Genomic DNA, 15,737 nt, shown 5'->3' with positions numbered 1-15,737 from the left:
TGATTGAAGATGAGGACGCTTTGATGAAGGTGAACGAAGTGACGTTTTGCAGAGAAGTTAATAAAAGCGCGTGCTGGAGGTTGAGTTACGGTTTTTTTTTGGACAAAAGTTACGGTTTTCTAGATGGTTAAAATGTTTGGGCTTGTTTATAAATTTGGGCTAGGTTGATTTTGGGTGTCTTTTGAGTTTTTTTTCTGTTGGGCTTATCAGTGGCAGCCTTGTAATATATAGGAACTTCAATACCAATTTGTTATTTAATAAATGGGTTTTGGGTGTGTTTATAAAGTGTTTTTCATATGGGGTTTTTTTATAATTTCAGCACCCATTTTGGGTATATTAGTGAAGCTCCCAAAGAAAAACTCTCCTACGTGCGACCCGACGCCGTTTTATGTATGTTTATTATAGAGTTGGGACGAAAGAGCAAAGTCTGAAGCTTGAAGTTGAACTGCATTACCTTCACGATGAGCGAGACTCGACCAGTGCCAAGGAGAGAGAGCCCATGGGGGAGGCCAGAGGGAGATCATCGTGAACCTAAGGCCCATCGCTGCAATGACCGAGCCGAGGACGTCATCCAAGTAACACAAAACCCTCTGTGTGCTTTTCTTTTCTGAATTCACATCTGTGATGCTTATATAAGATATTCAACTATCTTTTATACACAAATGTTAGTGTTCTTGATTAAATTCTTTAAATTTCTGTCGTAAGAATGAGATTCAAGAATTGGGTTGGAATTTTTCAGTTTTTTCTTGGCTCAATTGCCATTCTAATTGCTCTGTGTATGTGGGTGTGTGGGCTTGGTTAATATGTTTAGATGGGGTTTTGGGTTTAATTGGTTTGATGGTTTTGGGTATGAGGAACTGAAGTGGAAGAGATTTTCAGCTCAAACACTTTCACCTGCTCGCGTTTGATGGATTTGAGTTCAATTGAATGTTTGTGCTTGATATAAGTTGGAGTTTCAATTGAAAAACTTTTGGCCTGACTGTCTATACATATTTGATTAGATTTCTGTTTTCAAAGAATTTGTTCATCCGTCAAAGTTGAAATTAAACCTGCTCTTTAATTCAAGCTCCCGCTGTATACTTTGTATAACACTTATATTTGTAAGTTATAGTAAATGGTAAAATGGAACACCCTTTTCCACCTTTTTTCCCCCTAATATTTCACAATGTTTTTCCTCCTTTAGAATCAATCTAAAACAACACTCGCATAGCTCATAGTGATTAGGGAGAGGGCGTTGCAGATGTTGGCCTGTGGAAGTGAGGAAAATAAGCTCAATGGGAAGAGGATTTATCTTCAATGTGAAGGTGTCGTGATCAAGTCTTTAGATTTAAGCTTCATTTTGGTGATATTAAGGGATGATCAGGTTGAGAACGGACTTGGAGAGTTTGCATTGATTTTTTTATTATTATTTTGTTTAGTAGTAACTGAAAACTTTCCACTTTCGATGCCTTGTTTAGCTTCTGCCCAAAAGTTATGTAAAAGGCTTGAATATGTTCTTATTTTGGTTATCTGCGAGAGAGGATTAAGTGGTTTAAATGTTTAGAACTCAAATATTAATAGGGTTCCCTTCCAAGTTTCTCAGTTGATCTTGCTTGTGTATTGTGTAGGCTTGTTTTGAGGGCAACCCATTCAAGACAGTTCCAGGGCCATTTAAGCTTTTCTGGCAGTGCATGCGATCCAAACCCGGGTATGGTTGACCTTCAAAATGCTGTCCCAATTCATTCTATACATATAATTACATAGATAACTTATATGTTATGTGATACTGTATCAGTTACATCATTCACTACCACTTATGCTGCCTTTCTAAAGTGTTTGTGTTGGCCTGCAGGGAGGAACCAACGGAGCCATATACATATTTGCAGCTGGATCCCCCAACTAGAGAGGTGAAACTGGAGTAAAACCACCTTGGCTTCGTAAACAATTTCATTTTTAGGTTGGCTCGTCTCAAAATTTCCAATTTTTGTTATCTATTGTCTAAATAATATAATGTTGGAGTGCCACTGAGATTACGGCTTCATATGCTCTAACTATACCGACAGTTGAACTCAGCAGCTTATTTGATTTCTATTTGAACCAACAACGTAATGTCATCTTCTTTTACATGAGTGTCATGGTTGTTTTTCTCTTCTCTATATCTGGATCTCCCATTCAAACAATTTGACAGCATTATCTGCCATTGTTGTAGGTTAAAGAAAACTATGCATCACTACTGTTGAGACCAAAAAAAAAAGAGATATGCAGGTTTTGACTTTGATTTGCATGATCATTAGATATGGACTGAAATTGTAGCAAAACTTATGATTTTTTTTTTCTTTTCTTTCATTTTCGAACTCCCTCTACAATTTCTTGAACAAACTTTATTGATATATGGAGATGTGGGCTGTCCGCCTCTCCCGTTCTCCAAATCATGAAACAGAACCAGTAAAAGAAAACTCATGAAATGGAAAAAATGAAACCCAAATTGTTATAAGACTGACGACGACTATGACAACTCCCAGCCTGCAGGAACCGACCTGTTTGACTGTTGTATCTTCTTTTGGGGTTAGAGAGACAAATACTACCCTAGAAATCAATAATAGGCTCTCCAATGGTGAGATTGCGCTCCACGGTCCATGGCAAGTCGAAGAGCTTGGCCGTTATGAATTTGAAGATTTTGTTCACGTTTATGTTGTAAGTTGCACTCGAAAAGAAGAGTGTTGCGTTGAGGGCCTTTGCATATGCTCTTGCCTGCACACACAGTTAAGACATAGATATCAAACTTCAGCTTCAATATCATTTTGCTTTCCCAATTGAAATCCTTAAACTGGAGCACAAATTGCTCAAATGATGTTATGCATTGGATGATGAAGTGGTAGATTCTAAAAGTTCAAGTGGTTTCGTGTTAAACAAAAAAGAAAAATATTACTGTCAGTCGCTCCATGTCGATGCATTATAAGTCCCATATCAACTCTCATAAATCATCCACGTGATCGTGGACGACGACCATATCACAACTCAAACTCCGTACTCTCCTTAAAATGGGTGGGTATTGAATCCATTTTTGAATCAAAAGTGGGTGGCTGTGGGTGAAATCTTGGTGAATAGTGAACAGGGGACCAGGGGAGGAGCCTATATTTTACCAGAGTAGTTGTTTGGTGAGTTAACTCTTTCTAAGGATTTCTTGGCCCACACGTGGTTCACTTTAATTTTTGCATTGAAAAATTTCCGTGAAGTTTTGAATTGGTTGGTTAGTGTTCGTGCCCCACCTCAGATTGAATTTGAATAGAAGGCTCTTCTAGCTTCCATTTTCTGTTGAGCATTGACCTGGATGTCTCGAAATTCTCGTGATCTTTTTTTGTCATTGTTTATTATTCTAGAAAGATTACTTCAAGCTCATCATACTAGTTAGCTTAGGCCCCTAATAATTTGATGTTCTTTCACTAAACACTTATGTATAAACGATTAAGTAAATTGAGAATGCCTAAATCTGAGTAGAGCTTTTCCCTCGTACCATCGAGTTTCTCTCAAAAGAGAAAAAAATATGAGTAGGGCAAGAATTGGAGATGAGTAAATTTGAGTAAAATTATATCCTTACCTGACTTGCAATTGTCCATTGCAAATCAATGGGGAGTTGGATGAAATCATCAAACTTTGTTCCAATTAATATTGGGATTGCTGTCTGCAAAACAACCATAAAACAAGATTAACACACGATGTAATAATTATAAAAACATAAACTTGAAGAAAATTCGATGCATTTTATGTGGAAAGTTACCTGATTCCATTTCCTTGCTTGGTGATACCATGTTATGACACTGCAATCCCAGAAATTAAATTCCTCAGATTTTTGTTCGTTTGTAATTATCGAAAGGATTAAGAATGCTAATCGAAACAACATTAATCTAATGAAACATCAAACACACCTATTTAGCGTACACCGGCTTGTTAAATCAAACATGAACAAAATAGCTACAGAGTCCTTGCAAGCAACCGGAATATTATCCTGGGATTTTAAATCACCTGCACCACAAATTGAAACATGTTCATGTAAACTAACTCAAAAATTAAATCGTAAAACGAAATAAAATCATGAGATTATAATTAATACTTGCATACCTCCAACTTCCCAAATACTATAGGATATACGTGCACCGCTGACCAACAATGTCTTATCCATCAAATTTAATCCTGTCGCCTCTGTCTCTCCTCCCTCTTCCTTCTCGTCATCCCCAACATACTTTACCTGATCAACCAAATCTAATTAGCACATGAAAATTTAAAAGAAGAATGAGAATGTTACATGGTACGAAATTGTATAACGACACATATTTTGTATATGTGTTCGTATGACATACGAGTTCGTACCATGTACGAAGAAGAAGTTTGGTAAATTAGTTACCAAAAAGCTAGTCTTTCCAATTTGGCTGTCCCCCAAGAGGCTGATCTTCAAGGCTACCAAATCGTCCTTGGATTCCGGGTTCTGACGACGGCTAGCACTCTTGTTTTGATGGTGAGGACGACAGAGGAGCTCCCTTGATTTCGAAGACGGTGACGATGACGGCGCGAAAGTGGAAGAAGGGGTTTGATTCGGGGACATAACGGCGGAAACTGGCAACATCCGGTACCGGACTGGCTTTCCTAGGCAAGACATGAGCAGCCGATCCATGACACGTTTAATGCAGCGGCGGAGCAACGTAACGCGGCGTTTAACTCTTCGCCTGAGGGTGAAGTGGTGGTGCACCATTTTCTTAATTTCTCGACTGTAGATAAATATATAAATGATCGATCGGCAAAGCTAGAAAGCTTGAACAACAGTCAATCAATCTTGAAGCTTAATTTTTTTTGGTTTCTTCAAAAGGGATGGTTATGGTTATGGTTATGGTGAAGGTAGTGGGGGATGGCCTCAACAGCAAGTGAAAGGCTCTTGTTCTGTAAAGGCCATGGAAAATGAAAAGCTACTTCTGTTGCTCTCATATTTTCATGACTTGTGGGTATTTTTAGAATATGCTTTGTATTGCGTTTTCAATCTTTTTTCTTTTTTTCCTTTTTCGATTCTTTTTCAGTTACAACTACCTTTTGCTATCAATGTGACTACTTTAACGGGACAGTTGACCGGTAATAGTGTGGACCAAATACTCCTGATTGCCGTCTTTCATTGCTACACGTATTTTCGGGTTTTATATAAGTGGTGTGTGATGATCTTCTGTGACAGTAGCACCGCGTTATATGCTGACATAAATTTATCGTTATAAAGAAAAGTTTTTTTTTGAGTTTTTTTATTTCGTTAATTTCACTAAAGAAGTTCATATTAAGAGGTTGCATTGCATCCGCCTGAAAAATGAGTTGGGAAATTTCATTTCTTGGTTACTAAAAATAAGTTGAATTTCCAGTATCTTAGTTGTGTGTGTGAGAAATCTTATTACTTAAAAAAAAAAAAAACACATATATCTAAAATGGGAAATATCTAAGGAGAAATTCAATTTCTTTAGGTTTTACTTTGGTTGGTTTGCGTGTGTGGGGTGATGTTTGATTGACACCAAACAGTTGTTACTTTGCTTCAATGTATATTCACCGATTTCTGTTTTTCTTGCTTGTAAATTACGCACCTAATGCGATTTTGGATAATTATGTAGTTTAGTAACCGACCTTTCCAGATATGCTTGGACCAACTAATTTGAACTTAAGTTAAAGAGAGATGATTAAATTTATTGTTGATTGGTTACTATTAATTAATAATCAATAAAGAAGCCACATGCAAATCAGTTTGATCCACGTGTCTAATTAAGTAGTAATAAAAAAGGATTATAAATGATTGTGAGCCTCCTCTCCCTCCATCCAAGTCTAAATTAACGTGGGCGCGACACATACACGTTGTCCATCAATGGTTTCAGACATTGATATCATGTTTGTTTTGTCTTCACACGTCGACTTCAATTGGATTAAATAATATTTTTCGTTTGGGTTGGGCTTTACCTAACGTAACTCTTATGATATTTCTCAATAAATATCTTTTCCAACCGAAAATAATAATAATTTAATTTACAACTCAACCTAACTGTATAAAGTGTTCTGTAAATATGTAATTATATAAAATAGTCGAATCGGGTATAGCTCAGTTGAATGAGCTTTTTTATTTTTATTTATATGGATAGAAGTTTGAAAGACCGAAACACTAATGAATATTGTGTAAACCCCCTCATCTCCCAAATGGCTTATGCTAAAAATTAAATAAAATTGTTGGTTGGCTTTGCATTGATAAAATATGTGACCCATATAGTATTATTTGAAAAATACTATTTGTCACCCTATTTGGTAGTAACAAGATCGAATAAAACTATCAATTGTGGCTTGTCCCATGCATAAGGCAGGTCGTCGTAGCATTTAAGATAGGCTTTTTATCACAAATGGTCCCTGAGGTTAACGAAATTATCACCTTTCGTCCTTAATGTTTTTTTGTGACACTAATGGTCCCTAAGGTTACTCTCCGCACATCAAAATGGTCCCTGTCGTCAATTTTTCTGTTAAAATGCTGATGTGGCACATACATGGGCCACACATCCAATAATATAAAACCACATGGTATTAAATAATATATTTAAAATAAAATTACATTTTAAAAAAATATTAAAACTTAAATTTAAAAAAAAAAACCTTCAGCCATCCCCTTCTGGCCCTTCGCCCTCCCCTGCGTCTACCCCTCTACCATTTCTCCCTCTCCTCTCTCTCTCTCTCCCCCTCTCCCACTCCCTCTGTTTTTCCATGCCCACTAAGAAATCCCTCCCTCTTCCCATTCAATTAAAAAAAAACCAACAAGAAGAAACCAACACAATTTGTAATCACAAAAGCTTCATCTCTCTCAGCAGCTCCGACTAAAAAAGAAAAAAAAAATCCAACCATCATAGATTCACAGCCACTTCCTCCACCCATTCAGACCAACTAAACCCTTTGCCCATCATACCCATTCCAGATTTGGACCCCATGCCTTCCCCAAATATCGAAACCAATTATGCCCTTGCATCAGATCCATTTACCCAGCCAGATTCCGACCCAGTTCTTTGCTTGCCTGACCATCACCAACGAATCTGAGGAGAAAGAGAGAGAGAGAGAGAGAAGAGGGAGGGGTGAAGGAGGTGGGTTGGCAGGTTGGAAGGAGGAGAGAGGTAGGAGGCGAGAAACAACTTCATTTTTAAAATTAAAATAAAAAATTTAAGTTTTAATCTTCTTATTTTTTTAAAAAAAATTCAATTTTTTAAAAATATATTATTTAATGCCACATGGCTCTATATTATTGGATGTGTGGCCATGTATGTACCAAGTCAGCATTTTAACAGAAAATTTAACGGAAGTTAACGTCAGGGACCATTTTGATGTGTGAAGGGTAACCTTAAGGACCATTAGTGTCACAAAAAAACATTAAGGACGAAAGGCGATAATTTCACCAACCTCAGGGACCATTTGTGATAAAAAGCCTTTAAGATATTAATATAATCATACAACACATTTCAACCTCAAATGAATAAGGTAGACTACGACTCATTCTCAACGTTTTAGGTGAGACATCCTCAACACTCACTTGTAAGGCCCAATACGCATTGTATTTCAATGATTCAAACTATCTAGTTTTTAGATATTCCCTCAAAGATCACATCTGCAAAAAAATCACTTTAATCCAAAACCAATTGACCACTCAATTAGATGGTTGTTATAATAATCTTTTCTTGAAATACCGTATTCATCTATTTTGTTGGTCCCAACTGTTGAAGAATTCAAAAAATCCCACGTCGGAAACTTAACAAAATAGAAAATCTCATATAATGAATGATTCCACTCCTATTAACAAGCTTTTTGTATAAAACACCACATCACCTGAACAGGTAGTTAAGTTGGGGTCAAGGGCTGTTAATTCCACTTGAATATGGTAAAAAGGAATCATCTACAATTGGTGGAACTCTGTCATTCATCAGTTAAAATAAGGAGTATGAGCATTATTGTTCAATACAAAATGGTCTACAACTAGCAAAAGGATCTTCTCATAATTTCTTTTTTCCTTCTGTTTTTCTAAACCATGTAATGTTATTCTATATACCTAATTAACTTTTGGCACAAGGATATTAGATACATAAATTTTTTCATTAATAGTGTGGTTACCAGCTGAATGCAGAGAGCAAATCTTCCTTAAGAGGGTGAATGGGCCTGCCCATCAGAGCTAGGACTAGCTTCATCATGTTTGCTAGCTTCATCATGTTTGCCATCACTTCCTTTTCGCTTAAGCAAGTGCTTGATCTTTTCTTCTTTCGTATCTACAAAGTCCATGAGGTTCTTGAAACTAGTTGATCGGATCGAGGGTCTAGATCTCCTGGAAGGAGGTCCAATCTCCTCCACATCCCCTTCCACGGCCTCCGGGATAAATCTGCGGTATTGACAAAGGATTCTGCAGAAGAACACCGTAAGAGAAAGAAAGCATGCAACGCCACAGATAAGAAACAGGCCCCAAAAGCTTGTCAGAGATAGCCGGTCTGAATCAACTTCATTCATTTGAATAGAACATTCGTTATGCGAAAGCCATTTATTACGGATCTTTTGGAGATCGCCATTCTCTGAGAGTTGAAGAATGGCGGTCGACAAGTCAACAGCAAGAGGAGAATCCCTTTGGAATGCCTGAGACAAGGAAACTGAATATGAGAATTATTGTTTTCATTCACAGGACTACTTTTTAAGCATAATGCTAACTTTCCTGTCTGAGGTATCCATGAGGAAAATAAGGAATGCAGTGTGATTTAAGATCAAAATCAACAATGGTACTTACAAATCCCCATCCGCTTTTTGTAAACTCCTGCCCCACCGTCCTGAATTTACATTTGGTGTTGGACATAAACAGCTCAATATAAGGAAGCTCATCAACAATGGCAGCTACCCCACCACGTTTCGGTCCATACTGAAGGGCTTCAATGTAGTGTTCCATGGTTTTTAACTTGACGAGTCTAGATTCCGCAATGTTGAGCTCATCAACCAAATACTTCCATGCAAATGACCCATCTTGAACTCCAATTGGATCGTTACTTGCTATCAAGCTGTCAATCCCTTCGATTCGTGATGTCAACTGCTGCACCGTGAGGATTGACGTCAAACTAGCTGTGTAGCTCGAATTGATAATTAAGACCACAAACAACCATATAATCAGCACCAGCCGTCCCAGGGTGCTCACAGTGTTCTCTCCTGCGCCAAGTCCAAGTAGCAAAGGATGTTAGGAGTTAATAATGCGAATTACCTTCATGATACCAAAGGAAGATTAAGCATGAAAAACGTACTGTGTGAGAAAAACATTGTTGAGAAACTAAACCTGCAAAGCAAAAGCAAAAGCAGTTTCAGTAAAAGTACCCTTCCATTTATGACACAATGCCAGTAAGTGAATTCCTAGGCAACAGATTAGAGGCCTTAACGATGTAAAACATACTAACCAAAAAATAGTCATGAGTTGCTTCCTCGGTGGACCACGGAATTCTTGATTCATTCGGTGCTCAAGAATCCAAACAACAGCTCCCACAAACAGGAAGAAGGCACCAGTGACTAACCACATCTGATAAGTAAATGGCTTCAGGAAAGCCCAAGGGCTTGTTTTTTGCTCTTTGACAGGAACAACTACAACAAGCCCTGATTCCATGTAAGGCTGTGTAAAATCAACCATTCTTGTCCTATTAGTAGTAATCGTAACATCCCCAACAGCTGCATCAAAGTTCTGCAAAAGAAAAAAGGAAAGGACCCAATAAAAAAATTGGCCATAATTTAAACACCAAAACAGCAATACAGAAGCCCCAAGCCAAGCCCATCATATTGTTTGATAATGTACTTCAGACAGCCCCTTAAGAGGAGATGAATAACAACTGTGATACACATGCACAAGTTAAAAATCATTTAGCATCTAAATTTAATCCTAATCAGACAAACCATATATAAAGGTGAGTTTGTTCACCTCTAATTAAAGAGATAAAACTTACACCTAGATACTCACATTTTGCGCAACCTCAAATACAAGATCGTTGTACTCAGGATTTCTCTTTCCATTTCCATACAACACGTAATTGCGTGGCACGGCATAAGGCAACAAGTTTACAGCAGATTCGAAGACATCAATACAGTATCCTCTAACCCCTGGAGGGCTCTTGTCCTTAGCCACAAAATCTTGGTAACTTACTCGGTAAGGCACGCCAATTCTGAGAGGAGTCCCATTGTTGGGAAATACCCATCCCCGAGGTTTAGCTGTAGTTTCACCAGGCCATATAACGCTATAAAGTTGAGCGGTGGTATTAGTACTGAATGGCTTTTTATATAAGATCTCTGGAGCAATTACTGAGAGACCAGTAGAATTTGACCAATAACCAATCCTACGGGACCCAGTTCCGCCAATATTCAGAATTTCATATGCTGGATGAACTAAATATTTATCCTGATCAAACTGAATCTGACCACTTACACCTGTGAAGTTCATCTTAAGAATTGTCTGTAGATATTGTTGGCCTCCATCAAATATACGGAGTGATGTTAAGTGCAATGAGCTTCTATTTGTGTCTTTCAACTTTGGGTCATCAGAGAAAGATATCTTCCCACCTTCGTTGAAAAAAACTTCAAGAGCACGAGCTGCTAACCAAATAGAGTCATATGCATAGAGCGCGTAAGAATTGAAGCCTGAACTCCCTTCATGTTTTATTTTCTTCCATCTCGACATAAAACTCTTTTTGAGATCTGTATCTGGGGTATGATGACGAAGAGCAACAACCCCTTGTACAAGATTCATTGTATCAAGCCCAGGTGATTCTAATGAATCTAGATGAGAAGGAAGCCAATCTGTTGCAATCCAAACATAGCCAGCGGTCATCATTCCAAGAGACTTGGCAACAGAAAAAATTGTCAAACCAGAATCAGGATTAACATGCACAACATAAACCCGAGATTCCATGAGGTTTACTCCCACCAACAACTCATTGATTGTGTTGTTGGAGGCTCCAGGAGAGAAGGCAGCCTTGTGTGAGATCTTGGAACGCTTCTTCGCTAAGGCATCACCCAGTATAGAAATCCCATTTCTGCCGCAATCATCATCCACAAAGATTGCAATTACTTCTCTCCATCCAAAATACTCAACTACATCAGCAACTGCAAACATTTGGAAATGGTCACTCTGTGTGGTGCGAACAAAATACGGGTACTGCAGAGCAGCAAGGGAGGGGTCTGTTGCAGCAAATGACAGAAGCGGTACATGGAGCTCATTCACAACATGGGATATGACATGAGCTATTCCAGAGGATTGCGGGCCAATTGCAGCAACCACATCATTTTCAATCAGCTGCAACGCTGCATGGAGAAAGACATCAGTGTTACTTTCTAGTTTTAAGAGAGAAAGCAAGGCAAGGATTACAAGTATACTTGCAATCCTAGTTTTTTATTTTCTCATCCAAGACTTTAATCCACCATTATCACTCAAAGGTGCAGATTATCACTCAAAGGTGTTGAATATTATTGGCAAGAGGTTAGATGGCCAATTATGCATTATTCAGGCCTGGGGTCAACTTAAAGAAAGTCCTATTTGATATATAGCTCTTTAAGAAAGAAAATTTAGATATCTTTAGCTTCATGTCGATGCAAGGACATATTGATGTCCATAAAATTCGAGCAATAAAATCAATGGTGTGGATGAACAGAACATCAAGAAACTTTTACAAACTATGGCACTCAAACAGGAAGAATCATACAAAACAAGTCATTTACCGATCATAATACATATACATGGAGGACACCTTTAGAAATCACATCACTTATCCTCAAACAAGGATCAGAATGGCTTATTTTGGACTTGCATTTTCAAGACTGCAATCGTTTAGCATTCTTACTTAGCAATAATTTTACGGTGCTATAGTTTTAAGCAGGAAAAACATCAAAATGGAACTAAACAACAAAATTTGCAAACAAGAAGTAGAGTAGACAGAGACTCAAGATATCCTATCAACATTATAATCTGCAGCATCAAAATTGGAATTATGCAAGTCAAAGTTTTGATTTTTTAAAAGGCATACAATGGCAGAATTCTGAACTCTCAAAAGGGCAACGGAACAGAAAATCAAATTCAACATTAAAGGCCACTAATTTGATAAAAATGAAGTACATCCCAAATTGAGAATAAATATATTCTCTAAAACCTGTTTTCGTATCAAGAATTAATAGCAGTTTGGTTTTTCTACTCCCAAAATTAAAGGAAATTTGCAACTTAGTACACGCAGAAAGAAACGGTTTCTAATTCCATGTGTACTCTAGAAGGGAGTTTCAGGAAACACCTTCAACAGTTCCAAGAAATCCACTGCAATTTGTATCATGGAGAATGACTTCCAATTTTGTCCTGGGAAGAATGCTCGGATCAGAATTAACATCATCAATTGCTGCATAAATTGCTGGTTTGGCGGCCCTTCCAATAACTGAATTCAATGTAAACAGAGCTCCAATATTCAGAGAACTTGGCCTCGTAGACAAATGGGTGGCATTTTCAGTCCCAGCCATCACTTCCATGGGCACCCACATGAGCAAGATCAAAGCAAGTAGTGCCCTTGTCTTGCATATATGGTTAGGCCTGTTAATCAACAAGACCTCCATGTCTACAGAGGTCTACAATTGCCTGTATAGAAAGAACTTGTTGATTCTTCAGCTTGAACTAAGTTCCACCTGCATTGAACAAAATGGCAAAGACCTGTCAAGAATGGCAGATTGAAGATGACCCCCACAAGTGAGTTATCACATATTGAAGACTGCAAAAAAATATATATAAATAGATAATATAAAAAAATAAAGTTTATAGTCAGACCAACATGGGTCCCAAAATTCTCAGAAAATACTTCAGATTCAAAGATTTACCTTGAACACTGAGATTCTGCAGTAAATACCCAATTAAAATCTCCACACAGTGTTTAATATTGGCTTGGTCGCCTTGGATTCCAGAATATTGATACTCACTCGAGAACCATAAGAAGAAGTTTCAACATGGGTTTTACTTGGAAAATCCTAATTTGCACGGCTATCAGTGTACCAACTACTATGATTACCAAATCAAGCCAGGAATCTCAATTTCCAACCAATAAAATATTTAACCATATGAACAAGTTGGTGAGGCAAGCACATGCAAGAGATTGAGAAAAGTGAAAGAAACATCCAAAAAACGAAACAAATATTAAATGATAAAGAGTTCCACAACAAGCTCAGACTTTGAGTGGAAGATAGCATTTCTAGTTAATTTACCTGAAGGGCCGAACTTGGATAAAAGCTTTCAACAGTTTAAAGGCCGAACAACAATGAGCCAAAAAAGAGAACCCCAAAGCTCAAAACAGTCTTCCAAGCACCAAGTAAAGAATCAAATCTTCTTCCAACTTCTTCTTTTTATGGCTCAAAAAACAGTCACTTGCATTCTTTACATTATTAATTATTATTATACTAATATTTTGTGTATCATATAACCTATAAACTAACAAATATAGTGGCTGTGATCAATACACGTCAAACCAAATGAAGGGAAGCCAAGCCAGTGGCAAATAAGCTTTGCCTCAACCAGCAGGCAAAATAGCTTTCCAACTGAACTTTGAGCTCAACTGAACTGATTTTCAATAAACAACAAACAAAAGAAAATAAAATAAAATAAAACATGTTATATTATACAAAATGTACACGTGTGACACATGTGCATCATTTTCTTGTGTTCGTGTGAAAATTGGGCATTAAAGAAATATTTGACCAGAAATTTAATATTTGGATTTGTGGTATTTCTTTCTCTTTAGACTAGAGCGCGTATGACTCCCCAGTTTCAAAACCAATTATTATTTTTCCACAAATAAATATCTTCCTTATCTCATTTTTTTCAAAATTTTGGGACAGCATCATGGATTTAAGACCCCACCATACCATGGAGTATGACGTTTCTGAGAACAAATTACTGTGATTTAGCGTTGAAACTCGTATGAAATGAGGATAGCATAGGTTAGCATTGGTTTGCTATTTTCAGTCAATCACAGATTGTCACGTGAAAAAGTTATCACATGTGGCATGTTGTGATTAGTCGAGAATAACAAAATAGTATTATGCCCGCTTCACGTAACTGTTTATACATTTCAAGACAAGTTCAATGCTTTTTCTCTACCAACCTCCTGATGTTAATTAGGAGAACCCATTTTGTTATTGAGGTTTTTATTTTTATTTTTCAAAGAGATGATAAAAAGGGAAGACAATAATGGAACTTTTATTCTAAGTCATAGTCTAAAAACCTCCTCCAACAATTTGTAATTGTTACCATTCACATTTACAGCCACACTCCTAATAATTCACAACAAAATCCTTTTTACTGAACTTTCTCGCAGATGATGGCATAAAACCAGTGTTCATTCAACAATGACCTTTCATAGTTTGGTGATGATAATAATGTCGTAAACATTTATATCATGGGCGTCATTAATAATACAACCAAGCATTTAAAACAGATTCTGGGAAAATGACATGAGTGGCAATGGGGTCCAAATGAAGCTGTCAAGGACCGTGACTTCACACCCACACACTTCATCAATCATCATCATCATGATCATATCAGGCATTAAGATTTATGCTTAGCGTGAATTGCGTTTGACTGTATGACGCTAACACAACTGTTGATAAATTATAAATGCTTACAATATTGTCACTTGTCCACGCGCAATTGATGCTAACTTAACATTATACATCAATCAATTGCTAACTTAACATTATGCATCAATACCATTCACTGCTATCAGGATCGAATAAAAGCACAAAATTAGTGCTTGTCACAACTCATGTGGGCTATATAAGCCTACAACAAAATGTGTATTTAATTTTCAGCCTTTATTTTTTTTCTTGGGTTTTCTATGAATGCATAGTAATGCTTGTTGTGACTTGTGAACACATCAAAGAATCATGGTTGGCATGCTAATAGGAGAAAAATTTACATTATTTTGTTATTCTCAGTCAATAATTTTATGCAACGTTGAAGTATTATCACGCATGTCAGAGCGTTATTGATTAAGAATAACAAATTAGTATTATCTCTATTTTATAGAAGTTTCTCTGCCAGTAGGCGTTGACGAGTGATGGTCGTTGGGAAGTAGGAAAAAGGAAAGGCAAACCAATTCGTGCATTCAATTCTTGCGCACACCATGCAGTTCATACGGATGAGATAAGTTTAACATATTTGGTTAACTGAATACAATACTTTTCTTTTTATATGACTTATTAAATAGAGTTTTGTTTTTGGTTTCTAACAGTGATTGATTTGATTTGATTAATATCATGACAGAAATGGAATATTGAATAGCAAAGAGGGATATGGTACCTGTCGTTTTTATTTTTCAAATCAAGAACCAGAATCTCTGTAACCCTTCCTGTAAAGTTAAAGCACAGACAAGGACAAAGGCATCACTTTGGTTACTGGTATTCTCGTCAAAAATGAATTGTAGCAAACCTTTGCAAAGATTTCACATTCACATTATTATAGGATGAAGAGACCAGAAATTGTGTTCCTCACAAAAGGTAACCAATTTGTGTCTTTTATTTCTTGGGTGAATAATATTGTTTCCTTTCAGACAGAAATCTTCCCAAGAAAAAGCAGCCAACGTGTAGCATGTGTTCCTTGTACACACACCCTTGTTTGTCTTTGGGGTTGGCTAATTATTCTGTGCACCCAACACTTGGTCATGGCTTTATGGATCCATTTGTCATGA

General features: G+C 37.1%; 3 protein-coding genes across 4 annotated transcripts; 1 reads left to right on the top strand and 2 right to left on the bottom strand.

The window, feature by feature from the left end:
- Positions 1-413: 413 nt before the first annotated feature.
- On the top strand, positions 414-2,108 carry LOC110764238 (hexokinase-1 protein). The gene is made up of 3 exons (XM_021967155.2): positions 414-575; positions 1,608-1,687; positions 1,832-2,108. The coding sequence occupies exons 1-3, from the start codon at positions 462-464 to the stop codon at positions 1,899-1,901; spliced, it is 264 nt and encodes an 87-aa protein (XP_021822847.1). The 5' UTR covers positions 414-461; the 3' UTR covers positions 1,902-2,108.
- A 237-nt stretch (positions 2,109-2,345) lies between these two features.
- Positions 2,346-4,979, bottom strand: SGP2 (Ras-related small GTP-binding family protein). The gene is made up of 6 exons (XM_088251237.1): positions 4,382-4,979; positions 4,099-4,225; positions 3,906-4,002; positions 3,758-3,797; positions 3,578-3,661; positions 2,346-2,730 (listed from the first exon to the last, which is right to left on the bottom strand). Exons 1-6 carry the CDS (start codon positions 4,724-4,726, stop codon positions 2,566-2,568), a joined length of 858 nt encoding a protein of 285 aa, XP_088107363.1. The 5' UTR covers positions 4,727-4,979; the 3' UTR covers positions 2,346-2,565.
- Positions 4,980-7,911: 2,932 nt separating this feature from the next.
- On the bottom strand, positions 7,912-13,621 carry LOC110764236 (glutamate receptor 3.4). 2 transcript variants are annotated; one of them, XM_088250861.1, is made up of 7 exons: positions 13,258-13,621; positions 12,306-12,687; positions 9,992-11,328; positions 9,441-9,718; positions 9,291-9,322; positions 8,789-9,198; positions 7,912-8,640 (listed from the first exon to the last, which is right to left on the bottom strand). In XM_088250861.1, the coding sequence occupies exons 2-7, from the start codon at positions 12,616-12,618 to the stop codon at positions 8,158-8,160; spliced, it is 2,853 nt and encodes a 950-aa protein (XP_088106987.1). In that variant the 5' UTR covers positions 12,619-12,687; positions 13,258-13,621; the 3' UTR covers positions 7,912-8,157. The 2 variants fall into 2 exon arrangements, with proteins under 2 accessions (XP_088106987.1, XP_088106988.1); XM_088250862.1 differs by lacking the exon at positions 13,258-13,621 and adding an exon at positions 12,877-13,237.
- Between the last annotated feature and the right edge of the window lie 2,116 nt (positions 13,622-15,737).

This window comes from Prunus avium, chromosome 3 (assembly GCF_965620075.1).
Source record: "Prunus avium chromosome 3, drPruAviu1.hap1.1, whole genome shotgun sequence".
Taxonomy (NCBI): domain Eukaryota; kingdom Viridiplantae; phylum Streptophyta; class Magnoliopsida; order Rosales; family Rosaceae; genus Prunus; species Prunus avium.
The sequence above is the reverse complement of the archived record's forward strand: the minus strand, read 5'-3'. Positions and strand labels throughout refer to the sequence as shown.